The following is a 23,175-nucleotide window of genomic DNA, read 5'->3' on the forward strand; positions in this document are numbered from 1 at the left end:
TTTTTTGTAATTGGCAACACTGATTCTAATTTCAAAATTTTGATTTTAGTAATATAAAAGTATTTTTTTTCTTCTCAATTTGTTTTGTGTAGATTTATGTGTTTAACAACACTACAGAAAAACAACCATAATTTACATTCTGCATATTGAGGATCTGTTAGTAAATGATATTTAAAGATCACAAGTATGTAGTATGTGAAGCTAAAGTACAATCTATAACAGATAAAAATGATATATTTTTAGGAATTTTGGTGGAAATTTTTGATATGAATGAAATAAAACAAATAAATTTATAAATAATGTATTGAAAAATAATATGAAGTGGTTTCATTTTAAAGAATAAATGAACACCTTATATATTGCATTTTGAATCCATAATAAAGCCTTGTGTTGAAGAAGTAATATTATTAACAAATTAAAATTATAACACTTTTTATGTAAAATTATTAAATTTTATATGTTTCATAGATATGTAAATTATATGATTCAACTTAGCCAATAAGATTGTCTTAAGATTGAATTTAGAAACATATATTATTAAAAGTACAAAAAGAAGTTAAAAAAGAAGTTAAAAAAACTAAAATAAAACTATTATCATGTCTCATTAGAATTGAAAATTCTAGTTCATCTTGCATCAAATTTAATAACTGTAAGTTTAATTAAAATACTTCTTAGGTATAAGAAATTTCTATACAAAAGAAAAAATATTATAATTTTTATTAATTTATAATAACTTTAATAGTATAAAAACTTTTAGTGCATATAGTTTATAACATAACATAAATTATTGTAAAAGAAATATGATCAATTAGAAAGAGTTAATATTTTATTTTAAATTCAAAGAAATTCTTTATTTGGTGATAAATCTTCAAAAAAAAAAAAAATGCTTCACATTAAAAGAGTATATTAAAAAAATTAGAATATTTTTTAAAAATAGAAGAAATATATAAAAATAATAATTAAAAAAATAAAACAAAGAAAAAATAGAAGAAAATAATATAGGAGATTAAGACCACTAAAAGAAAAGAATGCAAACATACTTGAAAAAAAAGTGGAGAACTACATTGCTTTTTTTAAATAAAATTTGTAATTAAAAAATGCTAAATATTACAAAGAAAGCATAAAAACTGCTTGCTACTCTATTAAGCTATTTTTTTTTTGTGCTAGTAGTGGTCATGTAATTTAAATATAAAAGAAGCTGTCTTTTTTGTATGAGATTATTTTTATCATTAATAAATGTAAATCCAAGATTCAAGTGAATTTTGTGAACTTGATAATATATTGGTAACATTGATTTGAATAATAAAATTATTAGAAATTTTATGAAGTATGTTAAGAAGCAAAAACATAAGAAATTTGGTTGCAGAGAAGTATGCTATAGATTACTTTTAATACCTAAAAAGATTATATGTATTACAAATATTGCTTATAATACTAATTTTTTAAAACCAATTTGATTTATATTAATTTTATAATTTATAAATTTTATTTATAAAAAACTAAGTAATTTTACTATATAACATTTGCCAAATTATATATTAAAAAAAATCATAAAAATATGGTTCCTAAAAATATGATGTAAATACATTTATATTGTTGTAATGTGTTTTTGATAAACCTCCAATATCAAATACATATTTTTTTTTTCCTTTTTTAGCATATTACATAAACTTCATAAAATAAATAATATAAAGAATGAAGATTTTTAAGGGTTACATTTAAAACCTCATGTACAAAATATGATGCCAAAGGATAAAAATAAAATAATAATAATAGTAATAATCATTGTCACAAAATGTAATATCGAGGCAAAAAAATTAATGAGGATTACGTTTCACAATTTATTTTTTAAAAATATAACCTAAAAATATGAACCATTAACCATGTTTATAACCTCTAAAGAATTTGCATGAAAGGATGTGAATGCGAAAGTTTGAGGAAGAGTACAAGACCACGGGCAGCACGTGAGGGCGGGCAGGGACGATATCTATCTATATGGGCGGGCAGGGACGATATCTATCTATATGAGCGGGCAGGGACGATATCTATCTATATGGGCGGGCAGGGACGATATCTATCTATATGAGCGGGCAGGGACGATATCTATCTATATGGGCGGGCAGGGACGATATCTATCTATATGGGCGGGCAGCGGGATCCGGGCAGCACTTTTGGCCTGCCCCGGAGGGCATCCTCCCTGCTGTTCTATCTTCATCCTCTGCCCTCAACCCATGATCTGGCCGCGTCCTCTGCCTCCGCCCGACACTTCCCGTGCAAATTCCTCCGAACCCATTTCTATTTGTTGCTGTGAGTTGCGCCTATTGATCGTAAACGCTTCGATGCGATTGAACCTCGGTGGGTTTTGGTGGGTATCGATGTTGCGGCTCTGAGCGGAGAGGAGAGGATAGGAGAGGAGATTGTTTGTTTTGCGCGGTGCTGCGATTTTGCGAGCGAGTGAGTGTTGGGTTGTGGAGGCGAGGGAAAGAACGGGCGTCATGTTGAAGGCGCTGGTGAAAACCAAGTATGATTCGTCGGCCAATACGGCCACGGCCACTGTGATAATCCCCGTGGGCGACGTGAAGCTCAAGTCCACCTGCGCCGACACTACTTTCGCGCCAGGAGAGGGCGTCAGCTTGCGCGGCGTCGCGTTTGGTGTTGAGAAGCCTGGCGCTTTCATGATTGATTACGACATGCACACGCAGGTGGGTTTTGCTCCTGGCAGCCCATGTTCTATCCTGGCCTTGCCTTTCTCCTCTCATGTCTATTGGTGACTGACGATGGAGTCTCTTCTTTGGTACGAGTAAAGTGACGTATATAGTTAGAGCAATGTTGGCTTTGGTATTGCCCCAACACATCATTTTTGTTGTCTCCACCTCGCTTTTGTCTTACTCAACCTGTCTACTGAACGTCAGGCTATCGTATCGTATTTTTGAGGTTTTTCGGGGATTTTTTCGTTTTAACGTTTTGGCATGTTTGAGAATCCAGCAGTGCGGTGAGGTTGTTGTTTGATTCTCATTTGGAAGGATTGTGAGTTTTTCCATCGAGCGCTTTTGTCGTATCTACCACGCAGTGGAACACTTTGTTTTACACAATTCATGGGAGTTTTACTGTTCGAAGCTACGACCGGTTCCGCTCGTTCTGGAAGTACACATCATAATGTTTGATTGATCGTGATATGTTACTGCGACCCCCGCGGGGTTTGGAGGAAAATCATGGCAAGGAGCATGAGCGGTGCACATATTGACGAATAGAGCTCCTGCAAACTTTCAGCTCTGTTAATGCCTGAGTATAACCAAACCCTAAAGGTCAACCTCAGAAGAATTGATTTGCGAAAAACGCTCGGTGGCATAGTTGTGACCTGTAGTGTGTTAGTTGCAGTCGAGAGCATGTTTCTCACGACCTCTACTTATTTTCTTCGTTCCATCTTGATAAGAAGTTTCTTTCATCTAGGATTTTCTGAGGTATGAAGAATTGTGGGGTTTTTCCCCACCCTAACCGCTGCTCATTATTGCTTCTCATGGATGTCTGATTTCACAATGCGACTGGTATTTCATCCCACATTTTTCCACATTTTAGGGGCGTTTCTCTCATTATTTTTCGAGATTTGAAGACCATACAAATGCCCTTCCAAATCTACCCTACATTTATTTCCCTCACTGTGGAACTCATGGAAGTGCAGGCTCCCAGGTTTCAGTTCATGGCTGGGGCACAGATTGCTCAGAAGCCCTTGAAGTTGACGTATATTCATGCCCAGAAACGCAACACGACGTTGTTGGAAGGCAGCCTTTCATTGGATGCGCGGAATAAGGTGACCGGGGCATACAGTTTTAACACACACAAAGGATCATTAAAGTATACATACGTGCATGGCAGCGGGACCACGTTGGAGCCTTCGTATGATTTTGGGACGGAAGCGTGGCACTTTACCGCGTTTAAGAAAGTCAGTCAACATGATACTGCTCGCTGCGGTTTTGATGCCCATCACAACACTGTTGGTCTGGAGTGGACACGAGACTCGAAGGAGTATGGCCAATTCAAGGTATGTCTCAAAATCATCCGTTTCATGTCTCGATTTCGATCTCCAGCAACCTTGTACCTCAAGGAAGAGGAATGGGGACTGTTTTAGGAAAATCTGAAGATGTGTGGCTCTGTAGGTAGAACTGCAGTTTGCTGTAATGTTAACTTACGAAAGGGTGGATTCTCTGGGGCTTGAGATTTATATGAAATGGCCTCAGAGCGTATCCTCAGTCTGTACATATTTGTGTGTCTAATGGTGCAGATTATGGCCACGGTACCTACTGATACCTCGAAAACACTGAAGCTGGTAGCTGAGAAGACATGGTCTGTTGATTTTTAAGGTTGGGAGCACAGATAGGGCGAGAGCTGGCCGCTTCCAATCTGCTCGCAGAGCTGGTATCTAGTTTACAAACACATTCCTTTTCCGGAGTAGTCCAGAGTCCGGTTTTGATATTTGAGCGCTGTCAATGCGCAGCCTTTCTCTTCTTTTTTCCTTTTTTTTCTGTTTTTTATTTTTATTTTTACAAATGATTCTTTGTCCCTACCATTTAGTTCACCTCTTCCATAGCTGATACTTTTTCTTGATTTTCACCTTCTTATTGTTAGCAATCATCATGTGCTGGTGTACATTAGAACCTGGACTCTGGTTTGTTGAAGACTTGTAACACGATGAGGGACCACAAGGAGGTGTTGGTACCTTTCTTATTATTTGTTGAGTCCATGCCTGGCATTTTCAGACAGTGTCATGAGGTCTTCTGGGGACTGTTCGCGCTTCGGGTGCTCATAGACCCACACAACTACCAAATCGTACTTGTTTGAGTCTGCAATCCACACAGGTTGTGGTGACTGAGTGCGCACTGTTCAGCGTACTCCTTGTGACTCAATTGTTCTTTTGAATTGCTCGTGATCGGTGAGTCTGCCTTTGATTGGAGAGTTCGTACAGTACAAGTCAAACTCGCGAAAATTGAAACTGTATGTTTGGCACTCATATCAATGTAAGACTCATGGAATCTTTTTGGATACCCACTTCGACAATCCGAGCGCAGGCTTGAGAGTATTTCGCGTTAGCAGGATTTCATCCATTTGAAATTAACTGAGACTTCACATGCTATTGTACGTATTTCGAAAGAATTTAACTGCAAAGTTTTATTTTCAACAAGTACTTTATATCGTCGAGAACTACTTTGTATTCACACTGTGAACATATTTTTTTTCACACGTCCAGAGCACCAGTCGCCATGCCAGAATGACTTAGTCAAATGGAAATTATACTTGGGCAAGAAATTTCATATCAACTTTGAAGCATCCATTTCTGTCATAGTTCTCCTTTGATCGCATGAGAGAAGCTCTTCTATACTAAATCAATGCATTGCATTGACCTTAAATGATGCCTAGATCACAAATGCTTTCTCATATGTTTGACTGCAGAATAATGTGTTTTCTTTACTATTGGTAATAGAATTATTGAGAATATTTGAAGAGACATAAGAGTAGTTAGAAGTAATGTGTACAAATAACACACACACAACACACAAGAGGGAGTATCTTGATGTGGTTGTCTCACATATACAAAGAGAAGGGGAGAAGATAAACAATTTTTTTCCACTACATTCCAAAGACTTTAGTAACAATATTTATTGTAAACTATAGTAAATATTGTGGAGAGTGCCAACTACATTTAATACTCTCAACACTCCTTCTTACTCATCATAATATTTATATAACATAAAATTTGCATAGAATTATTATCTACATTTTTTTTTAATCTCGCAAGTTCATCAGCTATTGCCTCATTAAAATCTTATCTAGAAAAACCTTATTATATTCAAGGACAAAATCATAGATGAAGGAAAAAGAATACAACATTATTTCAAGAGTTCATTAACTTTCTTGCTCAAGAAAAACAAGTCACAACATGCCAATGCCATAAGTATGTTGGCGATGGTTGCACAAAGAGATAGTTTTGGTGAGGAGATCAGTAAGATTATTTACAAATTCAATTTTCTTGATCTTAAATACTTGATTAGTAACTAAGTCATGGTTATAACTAAAATACTTTGGATCAATATCCTTTGTCATGTCGCCTTTAATGAAACCAACTTGCATCTGTACAACACAAGCGCTATTGTCTTCATATAAGATAGTTGGAGAATCATCATATGAAAGTCCATAGGTTGTTTGAATGAATTTATCAATTGATTGCAGCAAATAACATTCTCAAGATGCTTCATGTAAAGCAATAATTTTTACATAGTTGGATAAAATTGTAGTTATAGTTTGTTTCATCGATTTCTATGATATTGCAACTCCATGTCTTAATAATATATAACTTGTTTAGAATTTAGCTCTTTCAATATCAGATTTATATCTTGCATCAAAATATCTAACCAATTTTGGATTTGCAAATTGTATGTAGTATAATTCCAAATCTTCAATACCTTTTAAATAACGTAATAAATATTTGATGCCATTCCAATATTGTAGTGTTGAACAAACATTGTCTTACAAGAACATTAACTGCAAATGGAATATCTGGTCTTATAGATGTGACTAAATATAAAAATGCTCCAATTGCTGTAAGATATGGATATTGATCTCCCAATATTTCCTCCTCTACTTTATATGGACAGTATGGACTATGATCATTATAACCACGTCCAACTATTGGTGTTGATAATAGATAAGTATCAATTATATTGAATCTCCGTAATATTCTTTTAATATATATAAGTTGGTAGAAAAAAAATGCTACCATATGTGACATACACAACCTGAAGACCAATGTAAAAAGTTGTTTTTTCTAATGTTTTCATCTCAAGCTCACAAATAAATAGGTTAATAGTTGTAATGCATGCAAATTTAGTACCCACTAGATTAAGATTATCAACATATACAATGATGATCACAAAACTAATTTTATCTCGTTTGATAAATAGACAAAGGATTAATAGATGACTTACAAACTTATTTGTAATTAAATAAACTCGAAGATGTTGATACTACATGTGTTTAGATTATTACAAACCTTATAAGGCCTTGTGTAATTTAATACCATGATATTATCTTGGAGCAGGTGCATTTAAAGTTCATATTTTAAAATCAAGTGGAACTTTTATATAAATATCTACATCAAAAAACCATACATATACTCAGTTAATACATCCATGAGATGCATCCCAAGGGTGGTATGAACTGCCACTCTAATAATATATTGGAATATAATTGAATCTATGATTGGAGAATATGTGGATTTATAATTAATGCCAAATTATTGGATAAATCCTTGGGCAACAAGACAAACTTTATAATAGATTATTTGATTTTTAGTATCTCGCTTCCATACTAATACCATCTTATATTCCATAGGACAAGAAGTAAGAGTATCTACAATTGGACCAAAGACTTTCCTCTTATGCAAAGAGGCATATTCATCCTCAATGGTAGTTTTCTATTTTAACTAATCAGAGTAACACATTGATTCTTTGATGGTTTAAGGTTCAAGTTCTTCTTTCTTGTAGGAAAAAGCTTTTTCAATCATGAATGCAAATGATTCATCTATTATAATAGATGGTTATTCCAAATGTCGTTTATAGCTTAATATAAAACAGATGATTTTGTATTCAACTTGATTTTATTTTTCTTAATTTCAAGATTTTTTATTGCATGAGGTGAAGGTATAATTTGTATGAATATATCATCATTAATTGATGGTTCTATAGGTTTAGTAGGAACTTCTATATAAACGATACTAGAATCATTACATCTTATAGCCTTCTTCTTTCATGGTTGCTTATCTGGTTCAAGAGTCCTTTAGCTTTTGATGTTTTAATTTGAGGTATATTAGTTAGTGGTATTGTGATCTAAGCAAGTTCATTCTAAGCCTCATTAATTGAAACTTTTGTAATTCAAGGTGCATCATTGAAGCCATTAGGTGTTTCATTTGCAATTTGCTTTAGATACAAAATCTTGGCAATTTCAGTTTCAGCCAAAGATGTTTTCAGATCAAGATTCATTATAAATATTTTTGCTACTCCAAATACAAGTATTCTATTTTTTTATTGATTAAATATTTCTCCACAAAGAGATGGAAATATATAGTCTTCAAAACGAAAATTTTAAAAACATGCACGTAACAATGTTCTAATTCATGGATCAATAATACAAATAATACTTCATGAATCAAAATCAACATATATGTCATCTTGTCAATGAGCTCCAATGGTATGCCATTGAGGTTTTGGTATAGGAATCCAAGCACAACAACAAAACGCCCATAGGTTAGATACATTTAGAACACAACTTGAAATGAGCTCTTATGGTATAATAATTTCTAGAGAAGAATATTAAAGGCATATTAATGTTGCAGCATACAAAACTACATGATCCCACATAGATGCAGGTAAATTTTCTTGAAGGAATGGCCAGATAATGAATTATATATGCTTTATAAATAACTTTGTAAGTCTATTTTGAGCACGTTCATATGGAACATAATATGTCAACTCGATCCATGTTGTAATATAATAGTCTTTAAAAGACTTTGATGCAAATTCTTTTGTATTATATGTATACAATGTTTTGATAGGATAATAAAGAAAATGTGCTTGAAAATAAATAAGCATAGATATAAGATTGGTAAACATTATTTTTTAGATTGATAATAATAAAACATGTTATTGTTTGCATGATGCATCAACAAAGATAAAAAAAATTAATGAAATGGTCCAAATATTGGATTAATAGGACCACAAATATCACCATGCAACCTTTGAAGCATTGGTAGTAACTTTCATGGGAGTTTCTAAATTGAAGGCCAAGCAATCATCTTGTCTTGCACATATATATGACATAATTCTATAGAATTTACATGTGCATGTCTCAAATTATGCCTAGTTATACATAAAATTATCTTCCTAAATAATGTAGATCCTAGATGTCTCAATCGTCTATGCCAAAGAGAAATGCAGCTCTCTATAATATATGATGTAAAATTAAACATAATAGGAAGCTAGATTGTAATTTGGTATAAACCATTTGTTGCAGCAAAGGCTTTTTTTTTACAACTTTATGGTTCTATATAAGAACCAAAACCTCCCGCCTATCTAGAATTGTGGTTGAGAGGTAATAACCATTAGTACATATATCTTGGTAGCTGATCAAACTTCAAGGTACTGAGAGTGCTAACATTGCATGTTTATATTTTATGATAGAGCCCGTAGGTAATTTTATCATCAATGTTTCTTCTTGGAAATAAAATGTATTTGCTCCAGCTATAGACATCAAATTTTTAGTTTGCCAAGTTGAAGATTTTTTAGAAAAAAATTGTCTATCTCGAAGAATAGTATGTGTTGTTGCAAAATCAATGAACGCATCATTTGACTTATTATTAGAGATTTTGTCATTCATATAAGCTTCTAAATCATCAACACCAATTGAATCCATAGATGCATCCATGATATAAACTTCATGAGCTTCAGCTCAAATTTTCTTATTTTTTTGGAATATTTTAACAAAGTATTTTAAAGTACAGCATGCATGTGTTAAATGTCCAATCATTCCACATTTATGGCAAGAATCCATCTTTGATTTTTATTTTTTTATTGTAATTGATTGTAAAATGTTTATTTTTTTTGTATGGGCAAAAATGGTCACAACTATGACTGACCCAATACTTATGAGCACTTTTTTCATGTTTGTATAGTTTTTTCTTAGACTTTAAAATATTAAATGCATGTGATTCTAGAACTGTGGTTCCAATAGGATGAACTTTTGCATTACAAAAGAATAACTCATTTTGTTTCTTTGTAAGAAGTAGATAGAACATGAAATCAAGATAACTTTGAAATTTTATATTCCTATATTGTTGTGCAAACATAGCAGATGCAGAAAGAAATATAGAGAAAGTTTTTTCAATCATTTCTTCTTTAGAGATGCTTTGTCTACATAACTATAGTTGTAAGACAATATGATACATTTCACTGTTGAAAGTATTTAAATTTAAAAAATCTAAGACACATAAATGTGTCCAATCATCACATGCATGTAGAAGAAAAATGGTTTTTTCATGATCAAACCTAGATTTAAGATTCTCCCAAATCTTGAATATATCTTTTATTTCTAAATATTAATATTGCAATACAAGTACAAGATGACAATGAAAAAAAGAAGTGCTTTTCAATGGATAGCAAAAAGAATTGAAGTCCTTATAATAGAAGATTCTTCAAACAAAATTACATCCAAGAATTATTTTGTAAATAATATTTTTTTTCCATTTTTGTCCATAATAGATAATTGTTCCTATCAGTAGCCAATGGTGGAAATAGAAGAGCTTGAAAATATTGGGATGCAGTGGTAATAGTTGGAAACATAGTAGAGGCAGTTGAAGATGTTGAATCACTTATTATAAATAAATTTGTGAACAAAAAATATAAGATTAAGTAGAAAAGGTTGAATAAAATGCACCTTGAAATGTAAAGCCAAATAAAATGATAAAGTTGAATTTAAATAAAAAATATTAAAAATTTGGAGAGATTTTTTTTTTTTTTTTTTTTTTTTCCCATAAAAATAAGGATCTGTAATAGACTATGGCAAGGCATGGCAATTCGACAGTAAGGTGCGATAGTCAGTGGCAGGGTGCAATAGACGACGGTGGGATGCGGCAATTTGGTGGCAATGTGCGGCATAGTACAACACAACAACACAGCAAGAGGATAGCATACAACACAGCAGTAGGATAGGAAAAAACAAATAGAAAGCAAAGGATAAAGTACACATAAGTTTTTAAGAACTAAGACTAATGCATAAGAGCAATTGTGCTGATAATGTGTTGAGAATTTTTGGAGAGCCACAAGAGTAGTTAGAAGTAATGTATATAAAAAATATACACACACAAGAGGGAATATATTGATGTGGTTATCTCACATATTCAAAGAAAAGGAGAAAAGATAAACAGTTTCCTCCCACTACATTCCAAACATTGTGGCTACAATATTTACTGTAAACTACAATAAATATTGTAGAGAATACAAATACTATTGACAATATGTAATACAAAGGACTAAATGCATCATCTACCTTGATTCTACCGTGAGACTCTACCTTGATTCTGCCTTAGTTTTAAGAATTCAGTTGTTGATTTATTGGGTTTTGGAATAGAAAACAGTTTAACCAGCCAAGTTGATTTATTTTTCTACACACACTTAAGCCTAGGGTGGAGAATATTGAAGGGTGGTAACGCCGACTTGCAGAGAAATGCAACTTTTACAAAGCAACCGTTAGACTAAATTACAGAGGGGTTACCATTACCATTAAATAAAAAATGACTATGTAGTTCGATGTACCTTTTCTAGGTATCCTCTAAAAATAAAGTGTTATTTGCACATCGGAAACGTTGACGAATCGACATTGTCTGTTGACTGAAGGGTACGTACACTCTTTCCTCTTGGGATGCGCGCGTGCTGAGGCTTGGTGACGCTTGAACCTGATGGGGTCCTCGTGCAGGTGTATTCGGACTATTTGACTCGGCGCTTGGGCTTTCGAACGTTCTCTGTCTGCAGTAAATCCATGATCATTGCCGCCCCCGCGTCGTGACTGCATCAAGACCTCCAGCATTTGGAGACTACCCAGCTCTGCCAGTTCCGCGTGAATTGACCCCAGATCCTTGTCTCGCTGCTTGTGCATATGAAGCTGAATTGATAGCTGCCATAGCAAAGCAAGTTCAGCATCTGCAGTGCCAATCGTTGATGTGCTTGAGGTCATCACTGGAGAAACGATTCTGCCTTTGTTTGGACCGTGATTTTGATGAGTTTGAGTGGTATGCAGTGATCGGAGGGGGGTCGAGTTAGAATTTGGAGCTTTTTCCTGGTTGTAATTGGGTTGCCACGCAGCTGAGTCTGTCCACTCGGACTGCAGATTTCGCTCAAGGGAGTGCTAACCGATATGGATCTGCTCATGGAGTCGTGCTGGACTGGCGCTGCCAACTTCGGGACCACGAATCCTTCACTTGTAAGCACGGTTTTCGACCTACCGCCCCAGCTGGTGGGGGAGTTCTCAGACTCATTCAAAGTCTATGATCGCAACGGCGACGGGAAAATCTCCAGGGAAGAGCTTGGTGTGGTGATGCGGTCGCTAGGGCAGGATGTAAGCGATACGGACTTGGAATTGCTGATCAAGGAGGTGGACGCCAGCGGTGACGGCCACATCGACCTGTACGAGTTCATCGACTTAAACACGAGGCCGATCGAAATCTCTCAGCCCACGAAGACGTCGACCTCGGACCGACTCGGAAAAGAGGACTGTGGTGCGTCGAATACCGCGCTATTGTCGGCAGCATTCACTGTGTTCGATGCTGACAACAGTGGCTTCATCTCCGCGCAGGACCTCCAACGCGCGATGGTCCGGTTCGGCGACGCCACCGCGTCGATGGAAGAGTGTCAGCGCATGATTCAAAGTGTGGATCGAGACGGTGACCGACTAGTGAGCTTCGCTGAATTCGAGACCTTGATGAGCGGCATCTGCATCGACTGATCCAATCCGACACCATCCAATCGTGCTTCCTACATACTTTTGGATGCGCACCAAAAGACATGGACCTTCAAGCTTCGACGACGCTGCATGGGGCGACGTGACCCACCTCGAGCGCTGGAGTGAAGACATCGATCAGCTCAGTGACAGTGACGATTTATCAGTATTCTCCAGTTCCGCATATCGATCATCTGACCATTCCCGATCATGCGATTTTGATCGGCAGATTCCGATGCAGCCACGACAACAGTAGTCGATCGCAACATCATCAACAACGCCGCAGTAGGGATCATTCTTGATACCCCACTGTGCAATCTGAATGCATGGGATGCTAGTTTTGCTCACCTTGCATTTCACACAAAAGTCGGCACGGCTCTCTAATCTCGTCATATGGAGGCTACCATGCCCAGTTTTCAAATTTTATAATATATATATATATATATATATATATATATATTTCATGGTTTTTATTCACAATTTACTTGCATCATGCCCATGACTATATATATATATATATATATAAGACAATATGTAGAGCTTTTAATTACTGGCTAATTGTGTGTTTTGGAAACATCTGATAAAAATGGTGGACCTAACAATGTTTTGTTGAAATTTTTGAAATTTTTGATGATTGGTTTGTGTGAATACTTTAAAGTGGAATGAACATGGGCCTTTTTCTTTTCTTCTTTAAACTTTTTTTTTAGTAAATAGTCATGAATAGTCATGAGCTTGTCATAGTTTGTATCAATATTGTTGGTATCAATATTTCTTGTGATTTGTGTAGAATGTATTAACATATGTAAACAATGATATAAAAGATTAAATGGCTCAAAGATGTATTTTATGAAATATTTTTATGATTATCCAATTAGATATCATAATTCTAAGTTATTGTTTAATAGATTACATAATTCTTATATAACATATTAAAATATATTTCTAAGTTATTGTTTAGTAGATTATATAATTCTAAGTTATTATTTAGTATAATAGAATTTTCATGTGGGTACAAAAAACATATTAGTTATACCAAGAAGGCTCTTATAGAATGTGTCCTACAAAGTCATTATAGCTTAAAATAAGTTATTAACAAGAAAAAAATAATCTAAAATAATGATTAAAAGAAATATTATATTATATTTTATAAATTTTTAAATTTTTAAATTTATAATAATAATATCTTTAAAAATATAAAAATATATATATATATATTATTTGTTGATCATTTATTTAATATTTTTAGAAATTTTATTGATTTTTTTATTTTTGTAATTTATACCAAATATTATTTTATTATTGTGTTATTAAACTTTTATGTAAAAACCTTACTTCAATAGGTTGTAAAAACTGAAATTCTATGTTAAATATTTTAGACTTTAGGATTTGAAGTTGAAAATTAAAATTTCAAGATAAAGGATTTATACTTTAGAATTTAAGATTTATAATTCATGGTTCGGATTTGTAGTTTAAGATATAAATTTAGAATTTTGGATTGTAAGAGCTTTCAAGAGTAGTTGAATTTTTTCAATTAGATTTTTGTAGAATCTATCATATAAGAAATATATTAATATAGTCATGCAAAACAAGAAGGTTATAGCATTTATAATGCTATTGTATCTTTAATTTGTCTTCAAACAACTTTTAAATTTTTTTTTGATAATCAATTAAATAGAGTTAGAAGAATATAGAATATCACCTCTAATATGTACAAGGTTGATAATGTTTTGACGTATAGAAGTTGGTTTAAGATAGTGTCTAAAGATGCTTTATGATAGATAGGAATAAGATACTCCACCTATTTGTTTTTCAATGGAACAAAGTAATTTTATTATAATCATCTAATTAAAATACATATCTAATATTATTATAGAAGATAGACAATGGATTTTGATCTCAAGAAGATGTGTTTTATTCTATTTGGATTGTTCTACACCCTTATATGCTTGTACTATCCATTTTCACATTGAATTGAATAAAATCTATACATGGCTTCACTTTTATATCTATATATTCTAATATAATAACACCTCAATACATTTACTTTCATAAGGCAAAGCAACTTCTAGTAGATCTAGAAACAAAGACTTGTAACAAGCTTATAATATTGTACAACATATTCATGCCTTAGTACACCTATGCTACCCATTTTTATACCAAATCATATGGGATGTACACATATATTCACTTATGCACCTACAAACTATAATATAGTAACATCTTATCAATTAAGAAAATTTATTATTTGATTATTGTAGTAATTAGAATTTTAAATAAAAATAATTTATGTAGATTTTTGATTGTATAAAATTGGTGACAAAATAGAAACATACTACTAAGTTAAAATAATTATCTTCAATAAAGTAATGATAAGACATAGAATTTGTAATGACTTAGAAATTTTCATTTACAAACCAATCACAAATTCAAACAAGTAGGCAAGAACCAAATCATCTTTCTTTGACTTAGTTGAAGTTAGAGAATAAAATTATAAAAAAAAAAAAAAAAAAAAAAAAAAACTTATGTTCTATACATATTGATACAAAAGTTGAGAAGTTTCCAAGTTGATCATGAATTAATCATGCAATTTTAACAGCATGTGTAACAAATAACATTCTCTAATATAATATAAATTATTTTGCAAGTTCACCTAATTTGTTTTGAGCTAAATGAAAATAGGTATGTAAAACTAATTTTTAAGACATAAATCATACTATCTTTCTTTGTAACAAGATTATTTACATTCACAACACAAAAGTGACTTCCTAAATAAATGAACATTACAAAATTTTGAATTCTAATTACAAAGTTAACCATTTATATTTACTTGTTGTGGTTAGTATTGTCATCTTCTAATTATCAGACATTAAAAGCAAATAGGAGTGATCTGATGTCATAGATAAATATAAAAATTAAAACTTAAACTTATCAATTTTCTAAGATGAGCACATCATATTTTGAATGTTATATAAAATATAGTTTTATATACAAAAAATTATAAAATGAAATCTGTTAAGAATAATTTTCTACACCAATAATGTTAACTTATCATACTTTAAACTTTTTATGTTAATCTTTTTTTACTTGTTAATGAAGAAGTATTGGGCAAATATATTATGGCATTTCTTTTCCTTGTCTTTTTTTCTTTTTTGTATCTCTAAATCAATCAAATGTCAATAGTTTCTGTCTTAACTAATGATTTTTTAAAAATAGATTGAGATACTGAGCAGTTACAACCATCTCTCAGCTAAGTTCCTGTATAGGTTTGATACTTTCCCAGTTTTCGTATGTGTACATATTTATGTGCATGTTATGCAATAGTGTAATCTTATTCCTTTGAGTGTTGGGTGTAGTTATCTACAAATTACATTTTGGTGTTGAGAATGTGTATGTTTTTATCATTTTCCTAGCATAGATATACTGAATTCAGTTTAAAATGGAAGAATACATCTATCTAAACGTTGTTAGATTCATACATCCACACATCTACATCTACATCAAAAGTAAGTGCACTCATATTCAACAACACGGCATGGAAAACTAAAAATTCAACATTTCAGAAACGTTGTTAGTTTACAAAGAGTCCTTTAGACATATTTACCACCAGCAAGATAGGATCCCGAGCCTACGAGAAGCACGGATAAAGAATAGAGTAGAGACCTCATATTAAAAAAGAAAAAGAAAAAGAAAAATAATGAAATACAGAATTGCATTTTCAGTGCCATTGTGATTTTGTCACCAGCCATACCATTTCTACAAGCTCTCATTTTGCATACAGTTTTCTTCACATTGCGCTGCTACCACTCACAAGCCTCCCTCGGACAGCAGAGAACTATGGGCAACTCTCAATAGGAGTATAGAGATATTTTGACCTTCAAGGTTGGCAGACCATGGCACTCAACCTGAGACCAGTCTCTAATTTCATGAGGAAAAGGAGAGGAAAAGGAGAGAGATAGAGAGAGAGGGAGAGGGAGGAAAAGGATCAGAATGGGGACTCACAGGAATTAAGACCCAGAGGAACTTTTACTGTCAATATTTGAGTGCGTCTAAAAGTACATCACAAACGGAGTTGGGTTCGGTGACGACCATATTGGAGCTCTCAATTGGAGCAACATCTTCTCGGCCGTAGTTGCCAGTTGCACGGAGCTTCCTCTCGGAGCTTTCCGCTACAACATCTTTTATGATAATGGTCTTGTGGGTCCCTGACAACAGTCCTTCATAATCGGTGTCACCGGTTTCGCCCACGACCACGAACATGTTGGCGACATCCACATTCCAGCGAGCAAAGAAGTACCTGTGCAGGTTGGAACTTGGTCATCAGAAATCTGTAAAACAAAGAGGAAAAAAACAAAAACAAAAACAAACCTTCAACTGATGCATGTGTAACCAGATGGCATCTGAAATCTTTGATGACAGGTACTTCTCGTAAGTGGTAGGTATGATATTGAACCTCAGAGCTTGTGAACGAGATGCCAAAAGAGGCAACACGTGCAACCGTGAAGCATTCCTGCAAAACATCACGTGGCATCGTAGTCCCCGCATCCGCAGACGCTGTCGCAGCTGATCCACAGTAGGGGCCTGCAGTATCCAAAAGCACCTCAGAAGTGTCAAAATGGAAATCCGCGGGGTAATTTTGCCACCGACAAACAAACAGACTGATTGAGAAAACTGTTGATTGGTTGGTGTACAACTATTCCACAGTTTGTCAACTTTTCAGGAAGCGCAGGAAATCTCTGGAAAGAAGATTTCTGGCGACAGAACCCTCACAGAAATGAAACACCGACGTTCTATATCTCTAATATAGACAGAAAGACTCTAAGGAAAATAATCCAACGGGGCGCTGGAACTTACGATGTCCGAGTTGGTCACCGTGTAGGCCAGGCAGTGAGAGTTGCAGTTCGCTGTATCCTCGGTCCAGATCTTGTCGTTGCTACCGCTCTCAGTGTCAGGTGTGTTCAAGCGCGCCATGGTCTTGCGGAGGCCTTCGTAGCCCCATCGATAGTCAATGTGGCTTTTGTAGTCCTCGTCTGCATGCAAGTCGCTGTTGTCCGTTGTGACGCTATCGTCTTGAATTGAGGCAGGATAGTACACCTCACTTCCACTGCTGCAAATAAGAGCGTCGAACTCCATGTGAGACAGCCCCGCAGAGTTCAGCATGGCAACAGTCTCCGACTTCGTCAGAGCAGAGGAGATGATCAACCCAGGTTGAACTCGAATGTTCGAGTCTGACCGAATCGACTTCACAATGCCTTGAATCAGATTCTCCAATCTGCTGCTGGGCTTGTTGGTGGTGGGATCATATCCATCCACAGCTATGACCACGAGGCGTCTCCGCTTCTTCAAAGGTTGAGCCTTGTGAGTGCCTGTTGAGTTGAACCTACTTGTCTCCGGCCCTTCCTCTTGCATAGATTCCATGCGTCCGCTCACGGTGCGCTGCTTTCCTGCCAGGGGCTTGAAGTCCTCCAGCCCATTCTTCTTCCCTAAACTACTTTGGCCCTTGAGAAGCCGCTCTAGATCCGCAGGATTTGAAATGGACATGTTGCCATCGACACTGAGGCGCAGCGAAAAGTCCTGGACGTCGCGCAAGGAGTCGCCCTGAGAATCAAGGTCTTCGTCCTCGGTGCTGGTCTCAGCCTTCCACTGTGGGTGTCGCATGCGACACAACGCGATCCGAGACAAGTAGGTTCGGCAATGTTCTGGCCATGAGAACAAGTGTATGTTCCTCAATCCGTTCTTGCGACATAGGTTCCACAGAGAGCGGTCCGCAACCAGCTTCAGCAGCGCATCTGCAATTTCCTTTTCATTGTGGGGATCCACAAGCAGACCATTCGAGAGAGCCTGTACCAACGAACCGTGCCGCTTATCTCAATACAAGCTCAAGGTGAAAAACGGCTTTCTGTTCATATCATTAAAGTTTGACAAGCAGAGGACTACAAACAATCAAAAACTCAAACGGGGCAATGTGCATACTTTGTGAATGTCAACAGGTCCTCCGTTCTTTGTAGCAACCATGGGCAAGCCGTGTGCAGCTGCCTCGATCAAAGTAAGCCCAAAGGGTTCTACGAGTGCAGGATTAATGAATACACCCTGCGAATGGTAGTGAGATAAAATTAGAAACCATTGATCATCTCTTAGTTGAATAGCAGAAACCAAAACCATACGACCAGGAGTGACAACCATTTTCTGCCTCGACTGCCCTATCCGCATACTAGCCATGAAAAAATAAAAAACTGCATTACGATAATCACTGCGGAGGAAAAAGGTTCACAAACCTTGGTCTTCGCAGCAAGGCGGTAAATTTCAGGTACATCTGCCTGCTTGTGGTGCTTGGGATAAGCAACTTGACCATATAAGTTGTACTTGTCAATCAGCTTGAGCACAGTGGTCATCACTGCAGCGTTACCTCCAGACATTTCGTCAATATCATCACGATTTCCCATAATAAGCGTCTGCACAGACAGTCGTTGTTGGCAAACATCAAATCGTAGCTTCAGAGGAAGTTCTTTACCTGACTATAATTTGCGCGGCTTCCAGTAAAACTTAGGCAAATGTGTAATGTGAAAGGGTAGGGGTATCCCATACCAGATTAGCCAACTCTCTCAGAGTCCGACGTTCCCCGAAAGCCCTCAACAGGGTGGTGAGATTTTTCTTCGGATCGGGACGCGCTAGTGCCAAAATCATGGGCTTGTGCGGGTTCGTAAAGAAACGCATGATCTAAATTTGCGGCGCCACGGACAAACAAGAATTTCACAAAGTAAATCAACTGAGTGTGCATGTATCAATTCTACCTGCCCGCAATAAACTAGCAAAATTCCTCGACATGATAAATCTTCAACGCAAGAAACCGGAATCGGAGTTCTGCATCTGAAATTACAAGGATCCGCAGTGAAACTACAAATGTCGGCAACCAAAAAATTTAGGCGAATGATATAGGCCTCACTTCATCCCAAATAGGTGGTTTGGCTCGGGGAGACACGGGGACTGCATTGGAGGCGTCACTGTTGGTGATCTGAACAGCGTCACCGTCTTCAACGACATCTCCTGTGTCTTGCACAATTACGTTGCTGAAGTCCATTCCGGGTGGAATGACCACCATCCGAGGCATATACCGGCCATGGCAGTTAACGCCTCGGCGAGCCCTGGCGCGCAGGACACGCTCCAACTTGACATCAAAACCATCGTACAGGCCCCATTGCTCTTCAATTTCCTGTTTGGTACTCGTGATGACCAGTTCAGCTGCATCCAACGAAAGCTCCTCCGCCTCAATCCTCCGCATGATCTTGTACGTGGCATTGATGTCATGCTTTGTCTGCCTTCCTTGCTTCAGGAGCTGCTCAAGCTTGTTTCGACCGAGAGAATGACCTGTTAACACCATGGGAACGTTCAAGGCCCCCGATAAGAGTGATGCAATATCGCCGGCGTCAGCGTAGTGGCCGTGAATCACATGCGGCCAGATAAGCCCCCCGCTTCCAATTTGCTCGCCCAGGACCTTCGACAGGTTCAGAATGTGAGCCAAAGCACCGTCCACAAACTCCTGGACGTATGGCCACAGAAGTTCTTTCCTCAAATATTGATCCCTACATTGCAGAATACAAACAGTTATTTCATGCGCACGTGCTTAAGTCGCTTCCATGAGTAACTTGACCTTTCACCACCACCAATTCCCACTTTTGAAAAAAAGATATATAAAGTGCAGAAGCGAGAGAGCGAGAATGCACTGCGGAAGCTTAAGCTGCTGCACTGGTGTGAGCTAACACAGAAGAAGCACAAGCACTCAGGCGGTAGGCACTTGGGATTCCCAAATCAGGGAATTGGGAACTCACAAATATCAGATAATGCTGTAAATACCAGATGATGCTGTAAATCTGTAGTGTGGGATCAAGTTAGAAGAGATTTGCAAGCAGAAAATGGCCAGAGTACGAGAATCGAAGTACCTTGGCCCGCAAGGAATTCGCACAATGTACGCACCGCTACTCTCACCAACATCTTCGACGTCGTCGTAGGATCCCATACTCAACATCTCCGTGGGCTCTCCATAACTCCAATCCACGTCGGGTGAGCAGATTTGACGAGTGAGAAGGTCCACTCGGTAGACTTCGGGCATCAAGGCCAGCGCTCTTGCCAACTCAACCACATATTTGATCTGTTGCAAAAGTTCGTCAATGTCAGCTCACACGCCTTCGAAACAAATCATCGCAACAACAGCTATTCCTTCGGATATTTTAACTTCCCTACCAGGCTGCGGTCATGGAAAGCAGCAAAGACACAAAAACCAAAAGCTTGCTGGAGATGCACAATCTACTTGCATTTTGTATTGTGGACGTGAAGGCAGGATTAAAGTGTCATGAAAAATAAACCTGCCCACCAGTGTCTGAATCTCGGCCAAGCTCCATGTTGTCCCCGCGCACAAGACCATGCAAACTGCAGGGCTTTACAAAGTTAGGAATGTTTCCATAGAATTTCCACTGTAACTTTACAAAATTCAGTTGCTCTGTTGAAAACGTCCTGCGATCACAATGAACGGAAGGGTAATGGGGAGTCAGAATGAAGTCAATAACGCAAAAGGACTGGTTGGAGTTGTCTTCCATACCTGACGAGAACAATGTACAGACGCTTGTCAGGTTTCTCTTTCTCGGGAGTAGTGATTTCTCCGACGTTGGAGCTGGCGAGGGCGAGACTGCTCTCCACACGAGGCATGGTATCTGCTGGGGTAGTTTCTTTTTCACCCTCCGAGAGATCCGAGGACATGTCTGCAGTGGCATCTTTCCTCCCTTGCTCACGTTCCATATGCCGCCGGGCCAGTCGGTGGGCATCCTCCCATTCGATCTGTCCAGACAAGTTGGGCGAGGTTAGCCAGCTTCATTCCCATGGCACCCCTTTTCCTGCACCGCATTGTCACTCAATTGAAGCATGACACCAAAATTTCTGAACCTACCAATCGTTTTTTCCTCGCAATGTGCCAAATCCTCCAACAAAGATGTTCCATTCGCAGCGTCCGCTCCTGAGAGCTCCTCGTCGCCGACGCTTGAGACTGCAAACCATCCAAACATTACCATGCTACCGATAGATCAATATCCCCCTTGCAATGCGCAAGTGTTCCAACACTCCATCTCTTTCTCTCTCTCACTCTCGCTCTCTCTCGCGCTCTTGCTTTGCACTCAAGACTTTTGGAAGCCCACATTGGGTCATGCGACCGTGTGCGAGCCCAAAAAAAAAAAAAAGGGGTAAATTTCAAAACATGCAGTGCGAGAACACACCCAGACATGCAATGTCGCGGCGTAATGAGGGAAAAAAAGTAAAAGAGAACAAGCAAAATTGGAAAAATGTTTCAGGGAGGGATTGAACAAGCTCAGTTCGACACGAAACTGGATGCCCTACTCAGGTCGTAAACAAACCAAACAGGAAGAGGGGGAAAGAGAGAGAGAGAGATTTGACAGCCACCTTGATCCAGGTGCGATACAGAGAAGACTCATCGAACCCGGTGACAGTTTCCACGAAGTATTTGGCCGCTTTGAAATCATTCACCCCCTCTCCAATATGCTTGTGATCGGTAATCTTCTCTCCCGTGTCCAGAATCGCTTCCAAGTACCCATTGATCCACTCATTTCCTACCGCCATCGCTCACAAATCCTTGTGGCGCATACGCCGCACTCTTCACCCGCAACAAACTTCAGAGCACCATGGCCGACCCAACCTCCCCAATCCTTGGCACCTGCTCTCACACGCAACAATCGTCAAAACGAAACCCCGAAAACACACGCACCCTTCACCGGAAGCGAACTATACTCGTTATCGGGATCCGCGGTGCCCCAACTACCGTCCCAAACACAAAAGTACAGAGAATTATTCACGCCTGTCCATCCATGCACCCGCACACAAGCACATGAATCTAAACGCTCTAACTTCCGTCCTTGCGTACCGATACCCACCTGCTGCAAGGACGCCACCCAAAAATGAAGAATGAAAAAGACAAAATCCTCAAATTTCGAAAAAAAAACAATCATATGAATATACAGTTATTAGTTGATTGACTACTTGATTAATTGATAGGTTGAATTCGGAGAAAAGATCCCAACCCAATTCAGAAACTCCAAAACACCCACGACACAGACTGGCGGAAGAAGAATGCGGGCTTGCAAAGCGAAATTCGGATTCCAATCTACGACAATCATCGATTCCCTGCATCAACCACGGACGGCTCCCTCACCTGACTCAACGGAAAGTGACGAGGAGGGCGGGCGAATTGTATGCGGACCCAACCGCAACGGTGGAGCACGATGGATTGGAATCCTTGCGAAGAGTGCCTGCGCCTCGCCTCTCCCACGCCGGAATGGCTGCGCGTCCGTGTATCTCACTCGCTGCTTCTGCTGCTGCTTCTTCTTCTTCGCTATTTCTTCTTCTGCTTCTGCTTCTGATTCTTCTTCTTGTTGTTGTCACGGGCCGTCCCTCCGTTTGTCCGCGGGGCCAGCCGCGGGGCCAGATTGGCGTGTCTGGCTGGGCTGTGGCTGAGGGTGAGCCTGATTTCGGTGAGGATCGCGCAGCCTGGTCTCCATATACTCACTTTCTCACTCACTCCCCCCATCGCGGCCTTGCTCGCTTTCGCTGCCTTCCCCTCTCGCGCTCCTCACCGCTCATCCG

At 37.6% G+C, this 23,175-nt stretch overlaps 3 protein-coding genes across 6 annotated transcripts; 2 read left to right on the top strand and 1 right to left on the bottom strand.

The window, feature by feature from the left end:
- The first annotated feature begins 2,341 nt into the window (after positions 1-2,341).
- LOC112286975 (outer envelope pore protein 24B, chloroplastic) lies at positions 2,342-4,725 on the top strand. Its single transcript, XM_024529496.3, has 3 exons — positions 2,342-2,702; positions 3,680-4,039; positions 4,280-4,725. Exons 1-3 carry the CDS (start codon positions 2,496-2,498, stop codon positions 4,355-4,357), a joined length of 645 nt encoding a protein of 214 aa, XP_024385264.1. The 5' UTR covers positions 2,342-2,495; the 3' UTR covers positions 4,358-4,725.
- Positions 4,726-11,385: 6,660 nt separating this feature from the next.
- Positions 11,386-13,185, top strand: LOC112286558 (uncharacterized). Of its 3 annotated transcripts, XM_090253328.1 has the most exons (3): positions 11,386-11,770; positions 11,929-12,316; positions 12,394-13,185. In XM_090253328.1, exons 2-3 carry the CDS (start codon positions 11,956-11,958, stop codon positions 12,483-12,485), a joined length of 453 nt encoding a protein of 150 aa, XP_090109454.1. In that variant the 5' UTR covers positions 11,386-11,770; positions 11,929-11,955; the 3' UTR covers positions 12,486-13,185. The 3 variants fall into 3 exon arrangements, with proteins under 3 accessions (XP_090109454.1, XP_073392465.1, XP_073392464.1); XM_073536364.2 differs by having other exon boundaries at positions 11,496-11,651; positions 11,839-13,185; XM_073536363.2 differs by having other exon boundaries at positions 11,502-11,770; positions 11,929-13,185.
- A 2,993-nt stretch (positions 13,186-16,178) lies between these two features.
- On the bottom strand, positions 16,179-23,104 carry LOC112286574 (putative sucrose-phosphate synthase 2). Of its 2 annotated transcripts, none has more exons than XM_024528555.3 (13): positions 22,745-23,104; positions 21,979-22,249; positions 21,473-21,568; positions 21,128-21,363; positions 20,895-20,958; positions 20,472-20,680; positions 19,478-20,114; positions 19,120-19,251; positions 18,810-18,986; positions 18,508-18,624; positions 17,389-18,375; positions 16,988-17,115; positions 16,179-16,831 (listed from the first exon to the last, which is right to left on the bottom strand). In XM_024528555.3, the coding sequence occupies exons 2-13, from the start codon at positions 22,153-22,155 to the stop codon at positions 16,567-16,569; spliced, it is 3,225 nt and encodes a 1,074-aa protein (XP_024384323.1). In that variant the 5' UTR covers positions 22,156-22,249; positions 22,745-23,104; the 3' UTR covers positions 16,179-16,566. The 2 variants fall into 2 exon arrangements, with proteins under 2 accessions (XP_024384323.1, XP_024384324.1); XM_024528556.3 differs by having other exon boundaries at positions 21,979-22,252; positions 22,745-23,044.
- Positions 23,105-23,175: the final 71 nt, after the last annotated feature.

This window comes from Physcomitrium patens, chromosome 9 (genome assembly GCF_059467195.1).
Source record: "Physcomitrium patens ecotype Gransden chromosome 9, ASM5946719v1, whole genome shotgun sequence".
In the NCBI taxonomy this organism is placed as follows: Eukaryota; Viridiplantae; Streptophyta; class Bryopsida; order Funariales; family Funariaceae; genus Physcomitrium; species Physcomitrium patens.

Bases quoted from the DNA above. Each gene is read 5' to 3' on its own strand.
- LOC112286574 (XM_024528555.3), bottom strand. From the start codon at position 22,155: ATGGCGGTAGGAAATGAGTGGATCAATGGGTACTTGGAAGCGATTCTG. The intron at 20,681-20,894 runs GTTTATTTTTCA...CTTTTGCAACAG, and splicing joins ATTCAGACACTGGTGGGCAG to ATCAAATATGTGGTTGAGTT. The intron at 20,115-20,471 runs GTACTTCGATTC...TCTGCAATGTAG, and splicing joins CGAATTCCTTGCGGGCCAAG to GGATCAATATTTGAGGAAAG.
- LOC112286558 (XM_073536364.2), top strand. From the start codon at position 11,956: ATGGATCTGCTCATGGAGTCGTGCTGGACTGGCGCTGCCAACTTCGGG.
- LOC112286975 (XM_024529496.3), top strand. From the start codon at position 2,496: ATGTTGAAGGCGCTGGTGAAAACCAAGTATGATTCGTCGGCCAATACG. The intron at 2,703-3,679 runs GTGGGTTTTGCT...ATGGAAGTGCAG, and splicing joins ATTACGACATGCACACGCAG to GCTCCCAGGTTTCAGTTCAT. The intron at 4,040-4,279 runs GTATGTCTCAAA...CTAATGGTGCAG, and splicing joins AGGAGTATGGCCAATTCAAG to ATTATGGCCACGGTACCTAC.